This window comes from Microtus oregoni, unplaced genomic scaffold, assembly GCF_018167655.1.
Source record: "Microtus oregoni isolate MIOR12 unplaced genomic scaffold, Mior012 000013F_ref0000133, whole genome shotgun sequence".
NCBI lineage: Eukaryota > Metazoa > Chordata > Mammalia > Rodentia > Cricetidae > Microtus > Microtus oregoni.
The window spans coordinates 8754996-8779902 of NW_024543072.1; the positions used below are offsets into that span (position 1 = coordinate 8754996).

General features: G+C 44.7%; 2 protein-coding genes across 4 annotated transcripts; one reads left to right on the plus strand and one right to left on the minus strand.

The window, feature by feature from the left end:
• Positions 1-1376: 1376 nt before the first annotated feature.
• Tmem254 (transmembrane protein 254) lies at positions 1377-10768 on the minus strand. Of its 3 annotated transcripts, none has more exons than XM_041663083.1 (4): positions 10242-10480; positions 8468-8571; positions 8209-8268; positions 1377-4214 (listed from the first exon to the last, which is right to left on the minus strand). In XM_041663083.1, the coding sequence occupies exons 1-4, from the start codon at positions 10344-10346 to the stop codon at positions 4112-4114; spliced, it is 372 nt and encodes a 123-aa protein (XP_041519017.1). In that variant the 5' UTR covers positions 10347-10480; the 3' UTR covers positions 1377-4111. The 3 variants fall into 3 exon arrangements, with proteins under 3 accessions (XP_041519017.1, XP_041519016.1, XP_041519015.1); XM_041663082.1 differs by lacking the exons at positions 1377-4214; positions 10242-10480 and adding exons at positions 6272-7437; positions 10495-10768; XM_041663081.1 differs by lacking the exon at positions 1377-4214 and adding an exon at positions 6272-7437.
• A 9177-nt stretch (positions 10769-19945) lies between these two features.
• On the plus strand, positions 19946-24610 carry LOC121455358 (cytoplasmic polyadenylated homeobox-like). Its single transcript, XM_041663025.1, has 3 exons — positions 19946-20215; positions 24253-24411; positions 24458-24610. The coding sequence occupies exons 1-3, from the start codon at positions 19946-19948 to the stop codon at positions 24608-24610; spliced, it is 582 nt and encodes a 193-aa protein (XP_041518959.1).
• Positions 24611-24907: the final 297 nt, after the last annotated feature.

Sequence of the window (24907 nt, forward strand, 5' to 3'; positions counted from 1 at the left end):
CAGCCTTTCATTAGCCTTCCTCTTCCTCCTCTCACTGAAAACTGTCTTCTAATGCTGTGGGAGCTCCTTCAGCTCCTTCAGCCAATAGCCTTTAAGATACCATCCCACTTGAGTGCGGTCTCTTACACTATAAAGCATGTGTGTATGTATGTGTGTGTGTGTATGTGTGTGAGTGTGAGTGCACACGCTCTTTCTCTCTCTTGCTTCCAGCTACTAGACTCTTTCCTGTTTGTGCAGAGGGCTGTAATCTAGGACAGTGATCTGAGTCTTCCTTAAATAAACAACCTTTTATTATACGTCATTCTGAACTAGTGTGGGATTATTTTGTGTCTTCCACCATCATTCTAAACTATCTCCTATTTTCAAGTCTTTGTATTTGTGGGTGGGTGGGAGGCCCACTGAGTGTAATAATGATGGCTTGAATGAGCATCACTGGGGTTAATTACTAGAATATGTGTCTTGTCGGTGGCTATCCCACTGAAGAGCATGATACTCCCTCTACCAGCATCCATTAACTTCCCACAGTTCCTTCATGGGGGGCGAGGGGCATCATTTGGCTCTTCCGTGTGCATGATGAAATAGGTGATGGGTGATGGGACCAATCTTGAGCAGGCCACTACAGCTTCAATGAATCCACAATGTCGTGTCCAGAAGAGACTGGTTCACAGCGCTCCTCCCCATCCTCCAGCTGTTCCATTCTTGACAGCTTGTTTGGAGATTCTAGCAGGGGAATATGCTGCTTAGCTTCTTGTCTATTGCTATGAACAGACACCATGACTAAGGCAACTTATAGAAGAAAGTATTTAATTTGGGGTCTCACTGTTCCAGAAGGTTGGAATACAAAATCACGAGGTAGGGAGCATGGAGTAGAAGCTGGGAGCTTATATGCTGAGAAAACAAAAAGAGGCATTGAAGGTGGGGTGGGGGAGAACATAAATAGATAATGGCCTGGACTTGTTAAACCTCAAAGCTAACCCCCTCCAACACACCTCCTCCAATAAGGCCACACCTCCTAATCCTTCCCTAATAGTTCTACCAACTAGGAGCTAAGCATCCACATTTATGAGCCTTACCTCAAGACCCAGCAATACTGCTGTTGGGTCTATACCCAAAAGATGCTCAATCATACCACAAGGATATGTGCTCAACTATGTTCATAGCAGCATTATTTGTTATAGCCAGAACCTGGAAACAACCTAGATGCCCCTCAACCAAAGAATGGATAAAGAAAATGTGGTACATTTACACAATGGAGTACTACACAGCGGTAAAATATAATGACATCTTGAAATTTACAGGCAAATGAATAGATCTAGAAAAAAACATACTGAGTGAGGTAACCCACACTCAGAAAGACAAATATAATACATATTCACTCATAAGTGGCTTTTAGACATAAAGCAATGAAAAACCAGCCTACAGGCCACAACCCCAGAGAAACTAGATAATAAAGAAGACTCTAAGAGAGACCTATACAAATCTACATATGAAGGTGAAAAAGACAAAATCTCCTGAGTAAATTGGGAGCATGAGGGTCATGAGAGAGGGTAGAAATGGAGAGGGGAGGAAGGGAGGAGTGGAGAAAATGTATAGGTCAATAAAAACAATAAAAATACCAACAAATGTATGAGCCTATGGTAGCCATTCTCGTTCAAACCACCACACTGATCCTCCTCTATTTCAGAAAGGTCTCCACCAAGAGTACAGCTTAGAGAGGAACACACACGGAGCTACAAGGAAGGTGGCACTCTCCTAGCCAGCCAGATCAGCTGACTAAATCCTGACAACCAATGGGGGAGCAGATGTCAAAACCAGGTTGCTTTCACATCCATGACTCTTTCGTTCTATCTGTACCCTTTTCCTTAATTCTAGGGATGGTTACCTATAACACCTCGTGGGGTATTTTATGACAGAGTTTCTGTCCATTTTTGTCCATAAAAGGTGACATTTCTTTTTGTCTTTTCCATTACATTGGGGATTGTCTGCTCTGCACATTTTAACTTACCCCTTAACTAAGCAGGAGGGTGGGAATAAACTGAGATGGGCAGGAGGGAAGCTAGACTTCTCCAAGCACACTCATGGTATAGTTTTGCCTTTGAGGCATCATCAGCATCATGTATATCAAGGATGCACTATGGAGAAAAGAAGTCCAGGGAAGAGTAAACCTAAAAGGCAATTGCCAATTACTAAGCAAACTTAAAACCCTCTGAACAACAATAGCACATTCAGAAGACACAAAAAAGGACTCAGATGCAAGTCTAAAGACCGCAGAGGCCGTGGCTGTTTGTAGCGATGCTGGCTGAGCGCAGTGTGCTTCCAAAATGGTGTGTAGTGAGTCAGCATGGTGACTGACGCAGGGTTCTTGCGTTGGCAGCAGAAGCATTTTAGATGGATCTGTGAATAGCATCCTGTTAGATGCTATTGCTACTACTAAAAGGGCCGCCCTGACAACTATTATGTCCTACAGCAACTTGAGGGAGGTGACTGGAAAGTACTTTGTAAAGTTCTCAGCTTGGGTTTTCCATGTGTCAGTCTACACTGGTTACTAGCATTCTGCCTCCAGTTCTAGAAATCATCCGTGTAGGGAGGTGGAGAGGAATTCGAATTGCCCTGCCTTAGTTTTGGAAACCTATGCATTCTCTTGCTCCTACTGTTTCTTCTTGCTTGTTTTTGTTTTTGTTTTTTTTTTTTTTTTTTTGAGATAGGGTCTATCACATAGTTCTAGTTGTCCTGGAACTCACATAGATCCACCTGCAAGTGTTGAGATCCCAATTGCTGAGATTCAAGGTGTGGCACTACCTTTAATTAAAGGTGTAATGGTCTGTCCTGTCCCTTTAAGAGACAAGCAGAAAAGAAGATTGCTTGCCTGGGGTAAGGTGGGAAGGAGTGGGCATGCTTGTCTCCTAAAGGGACAGGACAGACCATTACAAAAAGCACTATGGTTCCTGTTTCTGTGGGTTTCATCTTGGTAGGAATTCACTTAGTTTCTTCAGGGATAATGGGTTTCCTTGAGACATATAGCTGGATATGGTGGTGCATGCCAGTAGGCCTGGCACTCTGGAGGATGAGGTAGGAAGACTGTTGTGAGTTCAAATCGAGTTTGGGCTACATAATGAATACCAGGCCAACTGTAGTTACAGAGAAAGACCCTATCAAATCCCTGACCCCAGGATGGGGGAGCGGGGTGTGTGTGCAGGAAGCTTTGTATAGACTCTATCCACCAGATCGGATCCTGTCTCCTGATGCTGAGATGTAGCTGCCATGGACACACCAAGCCCTGCTCTGCTGAGAGTGGATTCCTTTCTTCGTGGAGGCACAGAGTTGAACACAAAACTTTAGAAATCAAATTAATTCCCAGAGCCTGACTAGTGTTCTGGAAAAGTGCTCTTCAGGAAAAGATAGCAAAATGAAGTGTTAACAGCAGTGTGCAACCCAAACCAACTTGGTTACAAATCTTTTACCTAAATGCAATACTTGATTCCAAAACATAAGGCTGAGATGCATTTGCAAGAGTCTACAACCTTTCAGGGTGAGTCTTCACTTGGGGGCTTTCCTGGCCTGAGGTGTTTCTTGTAAATGTTTGTCAATGTAAGCAAATTGCGTCACCAAGTTACTGAAGGGAAAGGAGGAATTGCTCTGAGAATAGTTGGGTCTTGTGGAGAAAGAGCTGTAAAGGCTCCTAGAGTTGACAGGACAGAATAGTTAGTGATTCTTCCCAACCAGTTAGCACTGTTCAGCTATGCGTAGTTAGCACTAGTCAGCTACACACAGTTAGCACTAATCAGGCATACACAGTGAATAGGGAAGCGGAAGTAGCAGGCTGGATAAGCCCTAGGTGAGTCTCACCAGAATGGAGTGATGATGAGACTAAGCCAGAGCTGGACAGATGACTGAGCAGGAATGTGTGAGGGGAACCAGGTTTCCCAGGGAGGACCCACACAGAGGGGTGCTGCTGATAGGAGCCATTTTGTCCAGAGCTGGACAGATGACTGAGCAGGAATGTGTGAGGGGAACCAGGTTTCCCAGGGAGGACCCACACAGAGGGGTGCTGCTGATAGGAGCAGTCTTGGGCTCTTCTATGGCCGAGCGCACTAAACGGGCTCAACAGGTTTCACATGGAGAAAGTTACGCATGGAGCACAGTGAGATGGGTTTGTAGTTTCCGTCTGCGTCCCTGGAGGGTTACCACTGATGAAGTAGGGCTGGAGCTGAGTACTGAGGGGAAAGGAAAGATAAGAAGTAGCTTGAAGTGAAGGAGCAACCCAGCAGTGACATTAGCATTAGCACAGTGACATTAGCATTAGCATTCAATGCCCTAAGCATTGAAGGACCAGGAAGAGTAGAGCCAAGAATCTAGCAGGGAGAGAAGAACCCAAAATCTAGGTTAGCCTGGTTCAGTGACTCTGTTCCAGGAACTAGCTGACCATAAAGTTAGATTATAATCTTGAGGACAATCTTGAGAAACTGAGGAGTTACCCCTTGTGATTACCACTGGTATTTTCAGAATTTCCCAATGTCGCCCTCCCTACCCCCTTTGGGTTGTGTTTTCTTCCGCTAAATACCCCTTCTCCCAGCTACTTGGGGTTGAACTCCTCTACCCCTGCGTGGGAAATGAGTCTCGGCCCCAGTGCGCTGGTTCCTGTCAATAAACCTCGTGTGATTGCAGCAAGGACAATCTCTCATGAATTCTTGGGGGGTCGTGCTATCCTAAGACTTGAGTGAGAGTCTCCCTACTCTGGGGATCTTTCAGTAACCCAACCATAAGCTGGGTAGGGTCACTGTTAGGAATTTTTCTTAACGCAAGCTCTATGCCAATGCAAATTCCCAATCAAGCTGTAATGAGCATGGAAACAGATTCCTCTGAATGAATAAATAAAGGGGAATCTGTAGTGTAGATAGAGCAGGAAATTTATAGAATAAGAATGAATATAATTTGGTGTAATGTAAAAGCATTTTCTTCTTGTGTGTGGTGTGGAAAATTACTAAGGTGAAATATTAAAAGAACATTTGCCCGCTTGAAGGTTGCCACACCCATCTGGCCTGCCAGATGGGGGAGGCTGCACCCAGCAACTTTGGTAACGAAGTAATCTTGCCACACAAGAGGAACCCCCCACCCTTCTGTGGTCAGTCGATACTGATAACCTAGGACACCTGGTTATCGAAAGGATCAAACGAGGGGCAGTTTTGAATTGGAATAAAAGGGAGGCTGAAGCAGGACGGTTATCTCACTTCTCACAAATGGCTCTGGCATCAGGCCTCCGTGGAAAGAGAGATCCTCCAAGCCTGCCTCCCGTAAAGCAGAAATATTAAACACCTTGCCTAAACATTTAATGCTCTGTCTCCCGAGTACAGAGCTTCGTCTCCCGAAAACAGACATTTAACACCTTGCATCCCGAATGCAAGGCCATATTCCCTGAGAGTGGACATTGAAGGTCTGTCTCTCAAGAACAGACTAGATACTCTGCCTTTCAGAAGGCTTTGCCATCCCGAGAGTAAAGCTTCGTCTTCAAGAGTAGAGAGCTAAAAGCCTTGTCTCCAGAGACTCGGTCACCCGAAAAGCCAAGTCCAAGGCCCTACATTCTGACATCGGAACCTTATCTCCCAAGTGCAGACTACGGGGTCAAGAGTTGATTTACGCTACCCAGCCCCCAGTGAGGACAAGAGCCTAGCCTGAAGAAATTCAAAAAGCCCTTCTTAAGCCAGGGAATACCAGGTCGTATGATGCTATTTCATGTGTGTATGAGAGGTTAAGAGAAGAGCATAGATGTGTTAATACATAAGTTAAGTGTGTGAAATGTTAAGAGATATTTTATGAATAACTGATAAGATTAGGAAATGTTAATAGATAAGTTAAGGTTAAGAAGTGTTTTATAGATAAGTAATAGATAAGCTGTATTAAGGTTAAGTGTTTTATAGATAATAGATAAGCTGTATTAAGGTTAAGAAGTGTTTTATGAATAAGTGATAAGTTAGATTAGGTTATGAATTGGTTTTATGTATTAGGTTTAGTAGGATTAATAATTGTGATATTGAAGTGCCTGTGTGTTGCCCATTATCAATCCCCCATGCCTATTGAGACTGTAACCCCCATTGATGCATTGGATATTGAAGTTGCTAGTAAAGAATCATTATAAAAACAATTCTCTTGCTTGGTCTGGTCACTCATCGCTCTCTGGGGAGAAGGGCACAGAGTCCTCATAGATAATACTCGAAAAGAACCTGGAGCTGAAGTTCCCCAGCTCATAACACAAGCCAAATCAAAACAAGCCAAATTAAGAAATATCCAGGTTTAATGGGATTCCTGCGCTCTCAGGTGGCCCTGAGGGGGAACCGGCAGGCCATGAGGAAGGAAAAAGGACCACGTGTTTCTCCTTTGGGAGCTCACAGAAATACTCTGGGATTTGGAGTCCAGACCAATACAGCTCGCAGGCCTGGGGGCTGGGGGCTATGCTTCCAACTTAACAGTCACCTCCTCTGGTGCGCAACATCAGGAAGGACACCCCCAATGTTCCTGACTCGGGCTCAGCAGGTCCCTTCAGTTTCTATGCCAGGCACTTGCTTTGTTTTTATCTTTCTCTGTAGCTGGAGAAATGGAAACAGGGTGCGGGGTGGGGTGGTGGCTCTGTGTGTGTGGATAAGATCCTGCTTTGTGGTGGATAAACGCATGTGGAACTGGTAATATGTGGAAGTTTTACTTTTTTTTTTAAATATTTATTTATTTATTATGTATACAATATTCTGTTTGCGTGTATGTCTCCAGGCCAGAAGAGGGCACCAGACCTCATTACAGATGGTTGTGAGCCACCATGTGGTTGCTGGGAATTGAACTCAGGACCTTTGGAAGAGCAGGCGATGCTCTTAACCACTGAGCCATCTCTCCCGCCCCCCCTTTTTTTTTTTTACTTTATCTTAGTCCCAAACCAGGGGGAAAGGTGGGGGTGGAAAGCTATCAGTGGGGAGGAGGGGAGGGAGCATTAGTCTGAAGGAAGGGCAGGGGTGAACCGATAAAAAAAAATAATCCAGTTTGTGTCTTAGCCAAAAGACACAAGAGGAAAGTGCCTTGGCCAAGGACCTCAGGAAAGAGGCCCAAGGCCTTCTCCAAGCAGGTCATCTGCAGAGCTGGGATGGCAGGGTCTTTCTTAAACAATAAATGGTCTATCCAATTTTGGTCAGAGCACCCCAAATAAGTGCAATTTAGACAGGTTTAGACAGGTTTCTGTGACAGACCCTGCCTAGAAGGCAGAGAGGTCATCCCAGAAACCAGGACCCACAGAAAGGAGGACTTAAAGAAGTGGAAAAGAAACTTGGCTATCTCCTTCAATTGTGTTTTTTGTGCTTTGGTCGGTAAGCGATCAGGATGGAAAGAGAAGCTATGCCAAACAAGAAAGTCTGTAGGAACCAGAGGAGCTGGGCCTGGCCGTCTGTGATTCCTTTATGCCTGGAAAGGAGGAAATTTAAACAAGAGAATTTTAATGTTGGTGCGAGGGGATTATTGTGTTCTACTTTTAGTTCCATTTACAATTCTGAAAAGTGCGGTACATGAGGATATGGTTTGGGGGGCGTTTAATTTACATCAAACCACAGAATTATCTGAGGAGTTTTAGCAAAGTTACATATACTTGTGTCGAAGCAAGGTCTATCAGATCACAATCTCTGGATCTGGAAACCAGGTATGCATATTTCAAAACAGCTCCTCATGTGATTCTGTTTTGAAACTGGATTAAAAACCAACAGCCCAGATCAATAACTCAGTTCTTTTGCAAATTATAAGACAGAGTATTAACTGCTCTAGTTGGTTAGATACAATTTTTGTTAAATAACTAAATAATTGCCAGGTGATGGTAGCCTCTGCCTTTAATTCCAGAAATCAGGGGGCAGAGGCAGGTGGATCTCTCTGAGTTCGAGGCCAGCCTGGTCTATAGAGTGAGTTCCAGGAAGGCTCCAAAGCTATACAGAGAAAGTCCGTCTCGAAAAACAAAAAAAAAGGGGGAAAAAAAACCCAACTAAATAATTAATTGGTCAATGCAAGCAAACTACAACCACTCATCAAACATTTACTGACTACTTCTGTTCCAGGCTCAGTATTAGGTATAGGGATTCAGGCTGCAGGCTCTCAGTCTCAAAGTGTATAAATTATTTAGACATGGCTGCTCATGACTTACATCAAATACCAAGATGAAAGTGAGACGTTCCTATGACAAAGACTTACTTGCACAATACCATAGCATATATGGACTCTCCCACATGAATCAGACAAGCAAGCCAATACCTGAAACAACAACAAAAAGCCGTCTTTTAGTGTAAGGTTATAGTAATTTACTAATTAACTCTAACACAGAATCTTTAAAAAGAAAGGCATCTCAACGCAAACTAGCATCTCTGTTAGCTACCTAAAGGTAACTGTAGGCCTTACAGGTACCCAGAGAGCCTGGAGCCGCAGTGAGTGTCCATAACCTCCCTTTCCTTACCCATTCCTTAGGAGGGTGTGATGGTGGTCCACCAAGTACTTTGTAAAGGGACCCAGGGGTCCGAGGCTCTGATAAGGGACACTCTGAGGCCAGAAGACAACCCACTGAAAGAGAACCAGAGACACAGAGCATGTCCAGTAAATGATTATATTTAACAGCAGCTGTGGAATAATTATGTTTCTACAAAAACAACTACAGACCAAACCATCCAGTCCTCCTGCACCAACTTTTATTCCTGAATAACAACTTAATTGTGAGATTTATGCTGAAGACAATTGCTTATCAGAATCAGTGTCCAGGGCCGGGCGGTGGTGGCGCACGCCTTTAATCCCAGCACTCGAGAGGCAGAGGCAGGCGGATCTCTGTGAGTTCGAGACCAGCCTAGTCTACAAGAGCTAGTTCCAGGACAGGCTCCAAAACCACAGAGAAACCCTGTCTCGAAGAAACAAAACAAACAAACAACAGCAACAACAACAACAAAAAAACCAGAATCAGTGTCCAGGGTGACTGCTATTCTTTTTGTTTGTTTGTTTTTCGAGCCAGGGTTTCTCTGTAGTTTTTGGAGCCTTTCCTGGAAACTAGCTCTTGTAGACCAGGCTGGCCTCAAACTCACAGAGATCCACCTGCCTCTGCCTCCCAAGAGTGCTGGGATTAAAGACAGGTGCTTTTCTTAATAGACGACAGTAAAATGTTATTTTATGGATGTCATTAGCCATTTGTTAAAGAATTTGCATGCCTTGGCTAGGCTGCAGAAGTTACAGCCGGAGCAGATCTAGCCCCCATTTTAATTTAGAACTGTTCTTTCACCTTCTGGACCCCTAAAACTGAAGTTTGAGCTGCAACTGCCACCTTCTCAGCCTCTGCCGTGTAGTTTCTGTTATTACATGCCAACATTTGCAAAGACTATTACATTACATTATATTATATATTTTATTATAGTCCTGTACATTTCTGTCAAGGATACCTTTACCTCTGTGTGGATATTATTTCACAAAGTCCAGATGAAGCTAATATTGTAACTGCATCTTTCCAAATGAAGGGAACTAAGGGGTTGTACTTGCCAACTCCACAATATCTGTTTGAACTAGCAAAGGCTTCCTCCCTTCTATATCCGCTACACGGGGACCTCAGAACAAAAATAAATCCTTGAAATTTTTCAATTCACGCCTCTGCATATGGTGAAATTAGGACAGAGGTGATCACACTAGACACCAACAACACTGTGGACATGACAATCCTTGGGTCTCCTGGAATATTTAAGTAGCATTTCTTCATAATTATACCAATTGAGCCCAATCATCATCTTTCTCGTTATTCTTTAAATAAAATCTTTCTCAACTGGACAAAAGTTATTCTTCCTCTATGCAACTGTCTTCTTCCACATCCAGTTATATTCTCTCCTTTCCTTCTTACTAATTAAACCCTACCCATCCATTAAGTTTATCATCATTTTCCAAGCAGTTCAAACTTATTCAAACACTCTGCTTCGAATTTTATATTGAGTTGTTAGGTCTACGGAAATATACTAACTTCACATCACCCTTCCCTAAACGATAAAACTTGGTTAAACCTCAATGACTCGGAGGGAGAGGACGCCGGACCGGAACACCGTCAACTAGAAGATCCCCCCAGTGCCCACCGAACTTCCGCGTACACCAGTAACCTAGGCAACCGCTGTTCGCGTGCACAGAAGCCACCCCCCCACCCCCACCGCGCGCGCACTTCGCCCTCAGGGGTCTGGGGGTCAGAAGCGCCCGTGGATCCCAAACCTCACCGCGAAGTAGCCCAGCCCCAGGGCTGTGATCAACGAGGGCCAGGGTCTGGCTGCACGAAAGTATGTAGCGGCGTCCCTGCGGACCTCCGACTTCGCCACCATCATCTTGAGAGCCCTAAACACCGGGTTGTGGGGCAAGACCTGCTTCCCACCCTCGTCCACGCAGGGCGAGCCGGGCAAGCCGGTTTCTCAGGCTTAGCTCGGGCACGCCAGTGCGACTGCGCCACCCGTGCCTGCCGCTTGCCGGCTTTACCGTGTAGTAGCTGAAGGAGACGGTGATGACTGTGAACCAGAACAGGCTGCCCCTTTGGAAATAGCCTGCACCTGGCGCCGTCCCCATCGCTGTAGCGACTCCCCTGGGCTGTCTTTTACACCGGGCGAGGCGAGTGGCTTCCTGTGCACCAGGCCCAGAAGGTTTCGGTTGCGGGTGACCCCGGGAATCCGGTGCAGGAGGCACCTCCCTATTTCAGCTAGAGTGGCTCCTGTTTTGCCGCCCTCACAATGGCGAGACTAGTTTCCGAGCCAGTCCGGTGAGACGCGCACCACGATAAGTATTGCGCCTCCTCCTCATTTGTTTAATGGGTGGGGCCATACACCGCCGGAGCCGACGGTGTCAGGCTACCCCCCCCCCCCCCCCCCCAGTAAACCTTGCGTGGTTCCTTAGCCTGTTCATACTACAAATAAAATACATCTTAGAAAAAGTAATTTTGCCAAATCTCTAATTTTGCCAGTTTATCAGCTGTGTGTGTTGCATTTTTATGGGACGCATTCATTTTGTCTTTTTGTTTTGCTTTTCGAGACAGGGTTTCTCTGTGTAGCTTTGATGCCTGTCAGTCATGGAACTAGCTCTTGTAGATCAGGCTGTCCTCGCACTCACAGTGATCCGCCTACCTCTGCCGCCTCCTGAGTGCCCCCCCCCCATTTTGTCTTGATGAAAGAAATTGGCAGGCATAGTTTAAAAGATTTATTTATTAATAATGTATACAGCATCTGCCTGCATGTATTCCTTCAGGCCAGAAGAGGGCACCAGATCTCATTATAGATGGTTGTAGGCCACCATGTGGTTGCTGGGAATTAAACTCAGGACCTCTGGAAGAACAGTCAGTGCTCTTAACCTCTGAGTCCTCTCTCAGCCCCGAAATTGGTATATTTTTTAAAATATTTATTTATTTAAAAATGTTATTTTTTTCCTACTGCACGTACTGGCTTTGTGGGAGCCTAGGCAGTTTGGATGCTCACCTTACTAGACCTGGATGGAGGTGGGTGGTCCTTGAACTTCCCACTGGGCAGGGAACCCTGATAGCTCTATGGGCTGACAAGGGAGGGGAACTTGATTGGGGGAGGGGGAGGGAAATGGAAGGGGTGCCGGGGAAGAGACAGAAATCTTTAATAAATAAATAAACGGAAAAAAATGTTCTTTTTTCATTTTACATGCCAATCCCAGTTCCTACTCCCTCTGCTCCTCCCGTTACCTCTACCTTACCCCCCATTTCACGTCCCATCCACTCCTCAGAGAAGGAAAGGCTTCCCGTAGGGAGTCAACAAAGTCTAGCACATCACTTTGAGGCAGGACCAAGACCCTTCCCAGTATATCTAGGCTGAGCAAAGTATCCCTCCAGAGAGAATGGGTTCCAAAAAGCCAGTACAAGCAGTAGGGATAAATCCTGGTCTCACTGCCAGTGGCCCCACAATCTGCCCCAGTCATACAACTTTCACCCACGTTCAAAGGGCCTAGTTTGGTCCTATGCTGGTTCCCTCTCTGTCAGGCTGCAGTTGGAAGGCTCCCATTAGCTCAGGGATACCGTTTCAGTGGGTGTCCCCATCATGATCTTGACCTCTTCGTATTCTCACTCCTCCCACTCTTCAGCTGGACTTTGGGACTTCAGCCCAGTGCTCTGCTGTGGGTCTCTGCCTCTGTTTCCATTAGTTGCTGGATAAAGGTTCTACGGTAACATTTGAGATAATAGGATAGTCATCAGTTTGACTACAGGGCAAGGCTAGTTCAGGCACCCTCTCCGTTATTGTTTAGGGTCTTAACTGGGGTCATCCTTGTGGATTTCTGGGAATTTCTCTAGAAATGGCACATTTTTTAAGTTGGTGCAGTTAAAGCATGGTTTTAGACATTTAGACTTAACATCCTTTTTTTTTTTTTTTTTTTTGGACAGAATTTTGCTATGTAGTCCTGGCTGGCATTGGCCTTTAATTTATAGAAATCTGCCTGCCTCTGCCTCCTGAGTGGGATTAAGGGCATATGCCACCAGGTGTAGACCCATTTAAGGTAAACTTTTACCATCACAAGATAATGAAACGCATTGATTGTATACCTGTTTTCTTTCTTTCATTTCCTTCCTTCCTTCCTTCCTTCCTTTCTTTCTTTCTTTCTTTCTTTCTTTCTTCTCGTGTGTGTGTGTGTGTGTGTGTGTGTGTGTTTACATGTGGAAGTCAGAGGACAACTTGTAGGAGTTGATTTTCTATGTTTCACTATGTAGGTTCCAGAGCTTGAACCCATGTAACCAGGCTTGTCTGTAGTTACATTTACTCATGAACCATCTTGCACGCCCCATTTAATTTTGTTTTAGTTAAAAAAATTAATGATAACATAAAACAATAGGGGCAATGAGGTTTTGTTGTTGTTGTTGTTTCTAGACAGGGTTTCTCTGTGTAGCCCCTGGCTATCCTGGGAGCAGGAAAGTAACATCAAGAAAAGTCCTAAAGGGACTTGAGAGATTGATTGGCTGCTCTTTCAGAGGACCCAGATTCAAACCCTAGCACCCACAATACAGCTCACAACTGTCTATAATTCCAGTCTTATGGGATATGGTACCCTCATTTGGCTTCTCATGCCACCAGGCATGTGTTACACAAATATGCATGCAGGCAAAATATTCATACACATGAAATAAATAATTCTTCTTTAAAAAAGAAAAAAGTCCTTTTCAGTCTCCCTCTTAAAGAAGCAGCTTCTGCCCCCCCACCATCTCCCTTTCCCCCTTCTGTCCACCCCCTCTCTCTCTGTCCCTCTCTCTATCTGTCTCTGTCTCTCTGCACACTGACTTCCCCAGGCCTGTACACACTACCTCTAATAAACTCCTAAGAAGGAAAAAAAAGAAAGAAAGAAGCTGGGTGGTGGTGGCGCATGCCTTTAATCCCAGCACTCGGGACGCAGAGGCAGGCGGATCTCTGTCAGTTCGAGGCCAGCCTAGTCTACCAAGTGAATTCCAGGATAGGCTCCAAAACTACAGAGAAACTGTGTCTCAAAAAGAAAAACAAACAAACAAAAAAAAAACAAAAACAGAAGAGCTTGCATCACACAATGCTGTGTTGTGGGGCTAAACACAGTCTGTGGGGTGTTTTTCAAAAGGTTGAAGAACTTGGTGGATGCCCACAAAAGCCTAGCCTCAGAGAGTGGGGGAGAAGAAGGGAATGGAGGGGGATGGAGACATTGGCCACCACAATTGATGACTTAGGAACATTAAAAAAGATTGAACAATTTGGAACAGATTTTTTTTTTTTTTTTTTTTTTTTGGCATCAGTCTTTGCCAGTGATGCCTAAATAATGGAGTGAGAGAGAGGAGGGGCAGACTGGAACTGAAGAGATGGTAAGACAGTAGGCACAGAGGGTTTCTGCTCCTGGGGTTTCCTGGCAGCAGCTTGAGGTAGAAGGGACAGGACAGGTCACCCCTAAGTGGGAACTCAGGATGCTGAGAGAAAATGACAGCAAACAGCAACATACCTGTCTGGAACTTTGAATTTTGGGGAAGAAAACAAATGCTAGAAGAAGCATAGGTTTACCCTACATCTTGTTTTTGGGTAGAACAATTCAGCAGATAAAATCCTTGCGCAGGCCTTCAATCCCAGCGCTTGCGAGGAGGAGACAGGTGGGTCTCTATGAGTTTGAGGCCAACCTGGCCTACATAGAGAGTTCCAGAATAGCCAGGGATATACAGTGAAACTGTTTCAAAAAAAAGAAGAAAGAAAGAAAAAGAAAAAAGATCCTTGTTGTAGGACCAGATTTTTTTCATACACTCACCAAACAGGCCCAGAAGACTGGGGCTGGGACTCAGTTCTAGGGCTTGCCTGATGCAAGGTTTGGATGTTTGAATCATGCATAATGTATACACTTTCCAGTTCAAAAGAAAAAGAAAAGCAAGCTACTCATATTGCTTTCCACATTTACTACAAGCTAATGTGTTTTGGTTGGTTGGGGTGGGAACATGCTTTGGATAGAGGAGAGAATTAATCATCTGTGGCCCACGTCCAAGATGGGAAGTTGGGTGGGGGTAGGGACGGCTAGATCAAGCCATCTGTTTTTCTTTATAATTTATTTCTGTCTGGCCCCCCAATCCTCTAGTAGCTCAGATGACCTTGAGTTTCTGATCCTCCCGCTCCTGCTTCCTGAGTACTGGGATTCTCAATAGGTGCTGGGGCTGGGTTTGAGCCCTTGGCCCTGTGTACTTAGGTGAGCACTCTGTCCCCTGAGCCACTTCTCTAGTCCCTCCCCACTTTTACGGTTGACTTTTTCTCTCTGGCTGACTAGTGATTCTTGTGGAGTTGTACTTCTTGCTGTCAGCACCATCTCCCTCCTCAACTTCAGCTGCCTTTGTCAGCAGCTGCCTCAGCCTCACGGTGCCTTTCTTTCTCTGCGTCCTCTTTCTCCCCTTCTTTTTTCCTTCTTCGTTTACTGCCTTGCCTGCCTGCCACCTGGGACTGCTCTCTTTCTCTTTTATTATGTTTTTGAGACAGGATATCTCTGTGTAGCCCTGGCTGTCCTGGAACTCACTCTGTAGACCAGGCTGACCACAAACTCATAGAAATCTACCTGGCCTCTGCTTCCTTAGTGCTGGCATTAAAGGCGTGTCCCACCAGGTCTGGCTTGGGACATCTCTTCTCTCTCTGCCTATAAGCTTTTGGAGATGATCTAGGAGATTGGTAATGTGTCCCGGGCTTCCTCTGGCACAGTGGGGCATGCCAGAGCTTTAAACGACAGTGTTTGTGGAGACTGGAGGAAAAGCCATGAGACTCCAGCGCGCGCTCTCACAGGAGGAGGCTGCTGGAAGCAGGTAGCAACATGGGAATAAAGATGAGCCAGCTTTCTGGAGAAGCATCATTTTGGTCTCTCTCAGCGCATCTCTAGCATCATCCCACCCCCATCTATCCCAGTGAACATGGTGCTGCTCCCAGAGCAATGGTTGAGGTCCGTAAGCAGACAGCACAGGACCACTACAGCCACTGCTCTTGAGTGGGGTCGCCCAGGACGTCTTGATCTGTTCACTGGTGTGTTCCTTTAACCTCAGCTTCATTAGGTCTACCGAACATGATCCATCCTGAAATCAAGCCGGAAACTCAGAGCTCCAACTTTTCTCCAGCCCAAAACATTATTTCTGATCGGTGGTGGTGGCACATGTCTTTAGTTCCAGAGCTCTGGAGGTAGAGTTCGAGCCTCGGCTTTCTGAGTAGATAGGAATTGTAAGTGTCCATTTTCCCCATTCCTGCTTAGAACTAAAGGTGAAGATGGGAGGAGTCAGTAGGAGCATCAGGAATTTAAGGTCATCTTCAGCTACGTGGGATGGGGTGGGGCGCGGGAATTGAGGCTAACCTGGGCTACAAGAGATACACAGAAACCAAACAATTCAATGCCTATAGAACACAAGAGTCAGCTGGGCGGTGGTGGTGCACGCCTTTAATCCCAGCACTTGGGAGGCAGAGGCAGGCAGATCTCTGTGAGTTCGAGGCCAGCCTGGTCGACAAGAGCTAGTTCCAGGACAGGCTCCAAAGCTACAGAGAAACCCTGTCTCAAAAAACCAAAACAAACAAACAAAAAAATCCACAAGAGTCTTATAATGTCCTTTCCAATGTCACCATGGGCCCTCTATTGCCTATATTCGCAGTATTCATTAATCGCTCATTTATTGAATGTCATGGACACTGTGAGCTAGACAGACTTTGGTTCTCACGTAGCTTTCACTTGTACTACATCAGTGGAATGTGGTAAGCTTGAGCTTCAAGGTCCTCAGCTCACTCTGGTCTAGGAGATCTACCCTCACTGCCTTCCAGCCTCGGTGGGAATAAAACAATGCCAACATTATAAAGATAACACAGGGATTAAACATGAAGATTCCTTTCGGTGTGTGTCTCAGGAACGCAAGGTGTGTTTGAAAAGGCAGACTGGTGGTCCTGGGTGGAGAATAAGGCTGGGTCAAGGGTGGAGCCTTGTTTTGAGTGAAGATTGGGTGGGTTCTTTAGGGCGTTTCTGAGGAGGGGGCAACCTTCACTTATTTATTATTATTATTATTATTTTATTATTATTATGTTTTTCTGAGACAGGGTTTCTCTGTAGCTTTGGAGCCTGTCCTGGCATTCGCTCTGTAGACCAGGCTGATCTTGAGCTCACAGAAATTCACATTCCTCTGCCTCCTGAGTGCCGGAAGCTGGGATTAAAGGCGTGTGCCACCACCGCCGGGCTCTTCACTTATATAATTAGGAAAAAAAAGCTTTTTTTTTCTTTTCTGAAGCGAGCAAGGTTTGGGATTGGAAATTTCCCAAATGGCTTCCAAAGGTAAGTTCCTTGCATAGGGACCAAACTCTGGCTTTTGTAGCTGGCTATTTATCTACCCAGGAATCTCTAACCTTTGATATTTTGACATATTTATCTATAGATGTGTTCGGCTGCATTCATCCCGGCACAGTCTGCCTACAAGTTGGGCACGACTGTATCTGGGCTTTTGTTTGTAGGGATGTGAGCTACCATTTCTCCTTTGTCTGTTTGTAGGGATGTGAGCTACCATTTCTCCTTTGTCTGTTAGTAGGGATGTGAGCTACCATTTCTCCTTTTTTAAATCTCTTAAAAGCAGCTTGTAGCATGGAGGCCGCTCTTATAAACAGTGTAATTGTTTCTGTCTGCTGCCTGGTGAAATGGTTGGTGGAAATTCCCCAGAGACTCAAGTGCCTACAAATAAATGTGTGCTTACATTAAAGGGGGCGTCTCCTATCTTAGAGGTCTACATGAACTATTTGCAGGTAACATAAAACTATGCTTGGGATTGCATTTGCAGTGTTGGGTCAGTGTGGAGATAAGCAGGATGTGTGTTAGAGAATGGCCCCAGCCCAGCAGCCTTCTGTATCAAAGTGAATGGCCATGATGAACATGGCCTCAGGAATAATCCCTGGTCCAAAGGGAAGAGGGCTGAATCAAGAGGTAGGGCCTTTGGGCTCTTTTAGTTTTCTGAATTTTTGTAGAGGTGCTTTTTGATGCAGGAGGACTGGGGCCTCAGGTCAGTGGTAGATTACTTGGTAGGCCAGTGTGAGGCCCTGGGTTCAGTCTGTACCACCAGAAAAAAAAATACTGGATAAATCCAGGAGTATATATTATAAGAGCCAGGGACCGGCTAATCTGGTATAGAATTGTCAGAGCAATGTAAAGGACCCCCCATGGGCAGACAAAGCAGTGTAAGGCTGATTTTCTTTTCCACATCAGAAATAGTTTCTAAGGAAAAAACGCTTCAATCTGGGGCATGTTACCTGAGGCAGACAATGTAAATGCTGGACCCATGGGGTTCCTGGAGCTGTTGGGACTGGCCAAGAGCTCTGATTTTTTTTTTTTTTTTCACTATACAAACGAGGAAGAGCTCTGATTCTCTAGCTATGACTTTTGCCTGCCTCAGGTAGAGCTTCTCATTTTTTTTTTTTTTTTTTTTTTTTTGGTTTTTCGAGTCAGGGTTTCTCTGTGGTTTTGGAGCCTGTCCTGGAACTAGCTCTTGTAGACCTTGAGCTTCTCATTTTGTCTTTCTCCAATAACAATAGTAAATTCAACCTACTGCTGGGTTGAAGGACCAGCTGTACTCCTGTCTCAGCCTTGTAGAGATGTGAGACACATGGTCATCTTCTTTCTTCCCTTGGCTGTTGGAATGTGACATCCACCTTTATGTTTCTTCTGTTCTTTGTTGCTATAACAATGGCAGAGTCGGGTAATCTTCCTTCCTTTCTTTCCTTTTCTTCTCTTTTTTTTTTCCTCCACTTTTGGTTTTATGAGACAGGGTTCTTCTGTGTAGCTTTGGAGCCTGGAAATTGCTCTGTAGCCCAGGCTGGCCTCAAACTCAGAGATCTGCCTGTCTGCCTCCCAAGTGCTGGGATTAAAGGAATGCACCACCACTGCCTAGCTAAAATATATTTTCGAATTGGTTGGTGAAAAACAAAATTCACTGACTGGATTTAAAAGTGTAGTGTTTAATGGTATTAGCAGTTTGTTTAATAAACCAGGACTTTGCTTTGCTTGAGGGGAGGGCACACAGAAGCCAGAAGACAATTTCTAGGGAGTCAGTTCTATCCTCATGTGGATCCCAAGAGTCAAACAAATTCTGTCAGGCTTGGGGTTAAGAAACGTTCTTTTCTGAGCCATCTTGATGACCCTATATTAGTTACTTCTAAATGCATGACCAATCTATTATTTTAACCTGTTACACAATTAAATGTCTAAAACTCTCACTTTGTGAATGTTTATTGTAGTCATCTGAATGAACCTGAGTACTATGGTCATGGCCCTAAAGTTAGCATGTTGAAAAAAAGCATCCTCAATGTATCAGTACTAAATGTAGGGCCTATACAAAGTGATTGGATCCTGCAGGCCACTGCCTCCCAGAGTGGGTAATGGCACGAGAGGGGGTGAGTTAGCGTCAAGGTGATTTTAACACTGGGGTGAACTTGAGTATGTAGAGCCTACCCTAGTTCTCAGCTATTCCTTTGGGCTGATTAAGTCAGTCTAAACAATATTTGTTTTTATTTTACATATTTGAGTATTTGCCTGTGTGTGCAAGCCTGGTGCCCACGGAGGTCAGAAGAGGGTGCTGGATCACCTGGTATTGTAGTCACAGGCAGCTTGAGCCACCATCTTGGTGCTGGGAAGAGAAGCGACACCTCTCCAGCTCCTAATTTAGTATTTTTTCAGTAGTAGCCATTCTTTTCTTTTTTTTTCTTTCTTTTATTGAAAATAGATTTTTTTTCCTCACACAATATATCCTGATTATAGTTTTTCTTCCCTCTCCTAGTTACCTCCTCCTTCTTCATGACCATGGGAGATCTTTCCACCTACTAGAAGCAATTTCTTTCTTCAAAGACTTGAAGCTTTTACCATGCAAATCTTTCAGTTGCTTAGAGTTACACCAAGATATTTTATTTTATTTGAAGCTATTGTGAAAGGTGTTGCTTCCCTGATTTCTTTCTCATCTGTTTATCGTTTCTATATTCGAGGACTACTGATTTTTTGAGCTGATCTTATTTGTATGCAACCTCTTTGAAGGTGTTTATCAGCTGTAGGAATACCCTGGTGGAATTTTTAGTGTATTTTTTAGTGTATGTATACTATTATATCATTCACAAATTAGACTTCTTCCTTTCCAATTTAGTGCTTTAGCTAAAACTTAGTACTATATCAAATAGATATGGGGAGAGTACAGTCTCGTCTCGTTCCTGATTTATGTGAAATTGCTTTGAGTTTCTCTCTATTTAACTTGATATTAGCTATAGACTTGCTGCAAATTAACTTTATTATATTTAAATATGTTCCTGTAGCTCTAATTTCTCCAGGACTTTTTGAATGGCTGTAAGATTTTTTTTATCAGAGGCCTTTTCTGCATCCAATGAGAACATCATGTGTTTTTGTTTCTTTTAAAAGAAAAAGAAAAAGGTCTTTATGAATAGTCAGTCAACAAATGAGTGTTGTTGTTGCTCTGGAGCATCTCTGGGTGCTGCTGATGTCTAATGCATTTCTGTTTCCACATTTTCCTGGCTCTCCTGACAAAGAAGACAGTTGCAGTAAAGCAAGAACAGAGCGTGGAAGAGGAAAGTTAAAACCACGACATAAGTTTACCAAGGATGACCTGAAGATACTTCAACAATCATTTGAACAGGATCGTTATCCAGATTTCACAACCAAGGAAACTCTGGCCCAAGAGTGCAGGTGCACAGTGTATGTGATTGAAGTAAGTCAGATCTCTGCAGCTTTTCACGAGGATATGCCCTTTTGTGGGCCATTTAGAAAATGAAGCAAAGAATCATAGGAAAGCTGACACGTCTTGGCATCAGGCATTGTTAACATGTCAATTTTTTTCTTTCAATTTGACACAGCTTAGATAGAAAATAACTTATTATGAGGGACTTTGGAAGCAGGAACTTGAAGGATGTAAGCCCCTCCAGGTCTGGAGAGATGGCTCAAGAGCACAGGCTGCTCTTCTAAAGGAACTAGGCTCAATGCCCAGCACCCACCCAGCTGATGCTCTGGAACTCCAGTTCTAGGGGATTTGACATCCTTTTCTGACCTTTACAGGCATGTCACAAGCATGGTACACAGATACACAAGCAGGCAAAACACCCATACAACATAAGATAAAAAATTTAGGCCATGAATGGTTGTGGATGCCTTTAGTCTGTAGACTGACATGGGTGCTGTGAGAGGCAGGGGGATCTCTTTGAGACCAGCCTGGTCTGCAGAGCAAGTTCCGGGACACCTAGGGCTACAGGGACAAACAAACCCTGTCTCCAAATAACAGCAACAAATTAAAAGTTATTGGCATCGCACAGGATAGGAACTGTGATGGTTTTATGCTGGTGATAGCTATGGCAAGGACAAAGTAGGAAGACTTCCAGGTGTTGATTTTAGGATTGAAAATGCTGTCCATTTTAAAGGTGGAACAGTCTGCTGAGAGATCAGATATATAACAAGGGAAGGGGAGAAAGGATTGCCTTGAAAAATGAAATTGGAAGATTAGTATTGTCTTCCTTCCTATGCTGACTTGATCTTACACAGGTCTGCTGTGTGGTTGGGTTTTTTTTTTTTTTTTTTTTTTTTTTGGATTTTCGAGACAGGGTTTCTCCGTAGCTTTTGGTTCCTGTCCTGGAACTAGCTCTTGTAGACCAGGCTGGCCTTGAACTCACAGAGATCTGCCTGCCTCTGCCTCCTGATTAAAGGCGTGCGCCACCACCGCCCAGCCTGTATGGTTGTTTTATAATGAATCAAATCTACTTTGAAGTGTGAGTTCACGAGTGTAACAGCTGGAAGAAGCGCTCACAACATATTTCCTTGGTATTTTACATTCTTTTGTTTTGTTTTGATTTTTTTTTTGTTTTGTTTTTTCAAGACAGGGTTTCTCTGGAGTAGTCCTGGTTGTCATGGAACTAGCTCTTGAAGACCAGGCTGTCCTCAAACTCACAGAGATCCACCTGCCTCTGCCTCCTGAGTGATGGGATTAAAGGCGTGTGCCACCACCTCCCGGCCTTTGTTTTTTGTTTTTTTGTTTTTTTTGGTTTTTTCGAGACAGGGTTTCTCTGTGGCTTTGGAGCCTGTCCTGGAACTAGCTCTTGTATACCAGGCTGGTCTCAAACTCACAGAGATCCGCCTGCCTCTGCCTCCCGAGTGCTGGGATTAAAGGCGTGCGCCACCACCGCCCGGCTTTTGTTTTGTTTTTTTGAGACAGGGTTTCTCCGCGAAACATTCCTGGCTGTCCTGAAACTCACCCTGTATAGATTAGTCTATCCTTGAACCCGCAGATCCACCTTTGCTTCCCGAGCTCTGGGATTAGAGGAATATTCCACTACTGCCTGGCAGGATTTTACACTCTTTTACAGTCTTCCTCCATGGTGTTCCTGAGCCTTGGAGGGGTTTGTTGGTGTAGATGTCCCTTGGAGAATTGGGCCTCACAAGCACTCAGTACCTTGACTAATTATAAGTCTCTACATTAACTACTGTCTGCTGCAAAAGAAGTACCTTTGAGGAAAGTCCAAGGACCTCCCACCTCCATCCAGGTCTAGTAAGGTGAGCATCCAAACAGCCTAGGCTCCCACAAAGCCAGTACGTGCAGTAGGATCAAAAACCCAGTGCTATTGTCCTTGACTTCTCAGGAGTCCTCATTGTCCGCTACGTTCAGCGAGTTCAGCGAGTCCGGTTTTATCCCCTGCTCTTTGGTCTGATGAGGGAGGGGGAGTTGATTGGGGGAGGGGGAGGGAAATGGGAGGCGGTGGCGGGGAGGAGGCAGAAATCTTTAATAAATAAATAAATAAATAAATAAATAAATAGAAACAAAAAAAAAAGAAGTACCTTTGAAAGGTTGAAAGCAGCACAAACATACGATTATAAAAATAATCCTTGAAAAGACAGGGAAAAATGAAGACAGCATTTCCTAGGCCTGCACATTACGAAGATTGTGAGCTGTGCAACCCCTCCCCGACTCTTCCACTTCCATGTTTAAGTATGGAAGCCTGCTCCAATCAGCCCTGTTGCAGCCTCTGCAACTACACAGAACAAACCGGAACTGCCCTTTAACACTTGCGGTTGTGTTAATTAAAGGAGCAGAAGGAGAGAGAGCACGAGCAAGGAACTCAGGACCGCGAGGGGTGCACCCACACACTGAGACAATGGGGATGTTCTACTGGGAACTCACCAAGACCAGCTGGCCTGGGACTGGAAAAGCCTGGGATAAAACCGGACTCTCTGAACATAACGGACAATGAGGACTACTGAGAACTCAAGAACAATGGCAATGGGTTTCTGATCCTACTGCACGCACTGGCTTTGTGGGAGCCTAGGCAGTTTGGATGCTCAACTTACTAGACCTGGATGGAGGTGGGGGTTCCTTGGACTTCCCACAGGACAGGGAACCCTGATTGCTTTTTGGGCTGGGGGGGACTTAATTGGGGGAGGGGGAAGGAAATGGGAGGCGGTGGCGGGGAAGAGACAGAAATCTTTAATAAATAAATAAATTAAAAAAAAAATAAAGTGTGGTGGTGGCGGCGCACGCCTTTAATTCCAGCACTCGGGAGGCAGAGGTAGGTGGATATCTGACTGTGAGTACAACCTGATCTACAGAGTGAGTCCAAGATAAGACTACACAGAGAAACCCTGTTTCGGAAACCAACAATACACAAAATTTGTAACATGATCATTTAGCAAACTGAGTAGGTTCCTCACTAGTGACTTTAAACTCTGAATCTTCTTGCCTCAGTTTTCCAAGTGCTAGGATTATGGGTGTGTATCTCAAGCCCTTATTTATTTATTTAATAATTATGAGAAAGTATCTCATTATGTAGCCCCAGCCATCCTGGAACTCATTATGTCAGCCAGGCTGATCTTGAACTCACAGAAAGAACCTGCTGCTTCCCAAGTATTGGGTTTAAAGGTGTGTGCTCTCAGACCTGTCCTCCATCCTTAAAATATTTTTTATAATTTCCACACACCCCCTTCCCTGCAAAAGCTTTGGACCATGATTTTCATGTATAGCTATTATTTTTTTTAAATATTCTTTTTTTTAAACATTTTATTATTTATTTATTTAACTTTATTATGTTCGTTGGTGTGAAGGTGTCAGATCTCGTGGAACTACATTTTCAGACAGTTGTGAGCTGCCATGTGGGTGCTGGGAATCGAACCCGGGTCCTCTGGAAGAGCAGTCAGTGCTCTTAACCGCTGAGCCATCTCTCCAGCCCTATAGCTATTATTTTTAAGGATGCTAAAAATGAATCCAGATGTGCCTAGGACCACATAAAACACCTACCATGCCATGGCTAAGTCTTGCCTCGTTTTGTGTCACCCATAAGAATATAGCTTGTAATCTATTGTATCTTGGCTGGGGGCAGCTAGGTGAAGTGTCTAGAAAGTGTTAAGGGGCAGTTCCGGCTTGTTCTGTGTAGATGCAGAGGCTGCAACAGGGCTGATTGGAGCAGGCTTCCATACTTCATTTTCCCTGTCTCTTTAAGGTCAGGAAGCAAGACAGTAAGGCTGACTCTTACTACCCTGTGAAAGTTCCTGTGGAAATGGCTGTGAAACTTGGCAGGGTGGCACACATCTTACTCCCATTGCTCTGTGGGTGGATCTCTGAGTTTGAGGCATAGGGAGTTCCAGGACAGCCAGATCTACATAATAGGGAGACCCTGTGTCAAAACAAAGGGGGAAAAGGGAACAGGAAAAGAACACTGTGGGGCACTGCTAGAAAGCAGATTTGATTAACAATTTCCTTTTTCTCTTTAGAACTGGTTTCAGAACAGAAGAGCAAGGCTATCAAAATTTAGAGACAAAAGTTTTGGCACCAAGAGAATGCACAAGAGCCAAGACTACATACTTACAGGACACCAAGATACCCAGGGGCAAGCTCCCAATTACAGTGTTGAGCAGGTCTCTTATCACCAGGTGGCACCATTGAGTCTCCCTATCTATTCTTTGGAGCCCCAGGAAGCTTCTGGTGAATGCTATGGTCCAAAGCAATAGAATGAGATCAGGTGGAGCTGTGTGCTATCAAGGTACCAGTGGAACTGGATCTTCTTTCACCTTCAAACCAACAGACTTTACTCCTCCCCCTATGTGTGTGCAGTTTTATAAGGGTGATTGACCTGAGACGCGAAAAAGCCAGTGTCCTCTGTCTTTGGCTGTTCCTGGTGTGCAGGGGCAGAGGCAGATAGATGACCGTAACTATTCCTCGCTGTTCCCAGAACAGCGGCTGAATGACTGTAGAGAACAGTGACAACTGCAGCGGCTCTCAGGCTGTTAGGACAAATTTGGTCCAAGTGACAGTGTCACTGTGGCTAATGGTGCACGAACAACTCTGCAGTAACACAGCACGAACAACTCTGCAGTAACACAGTCCAAGCCTTTGAAGAAACAAGTGGTGCATTCGTTCATGGAGGTC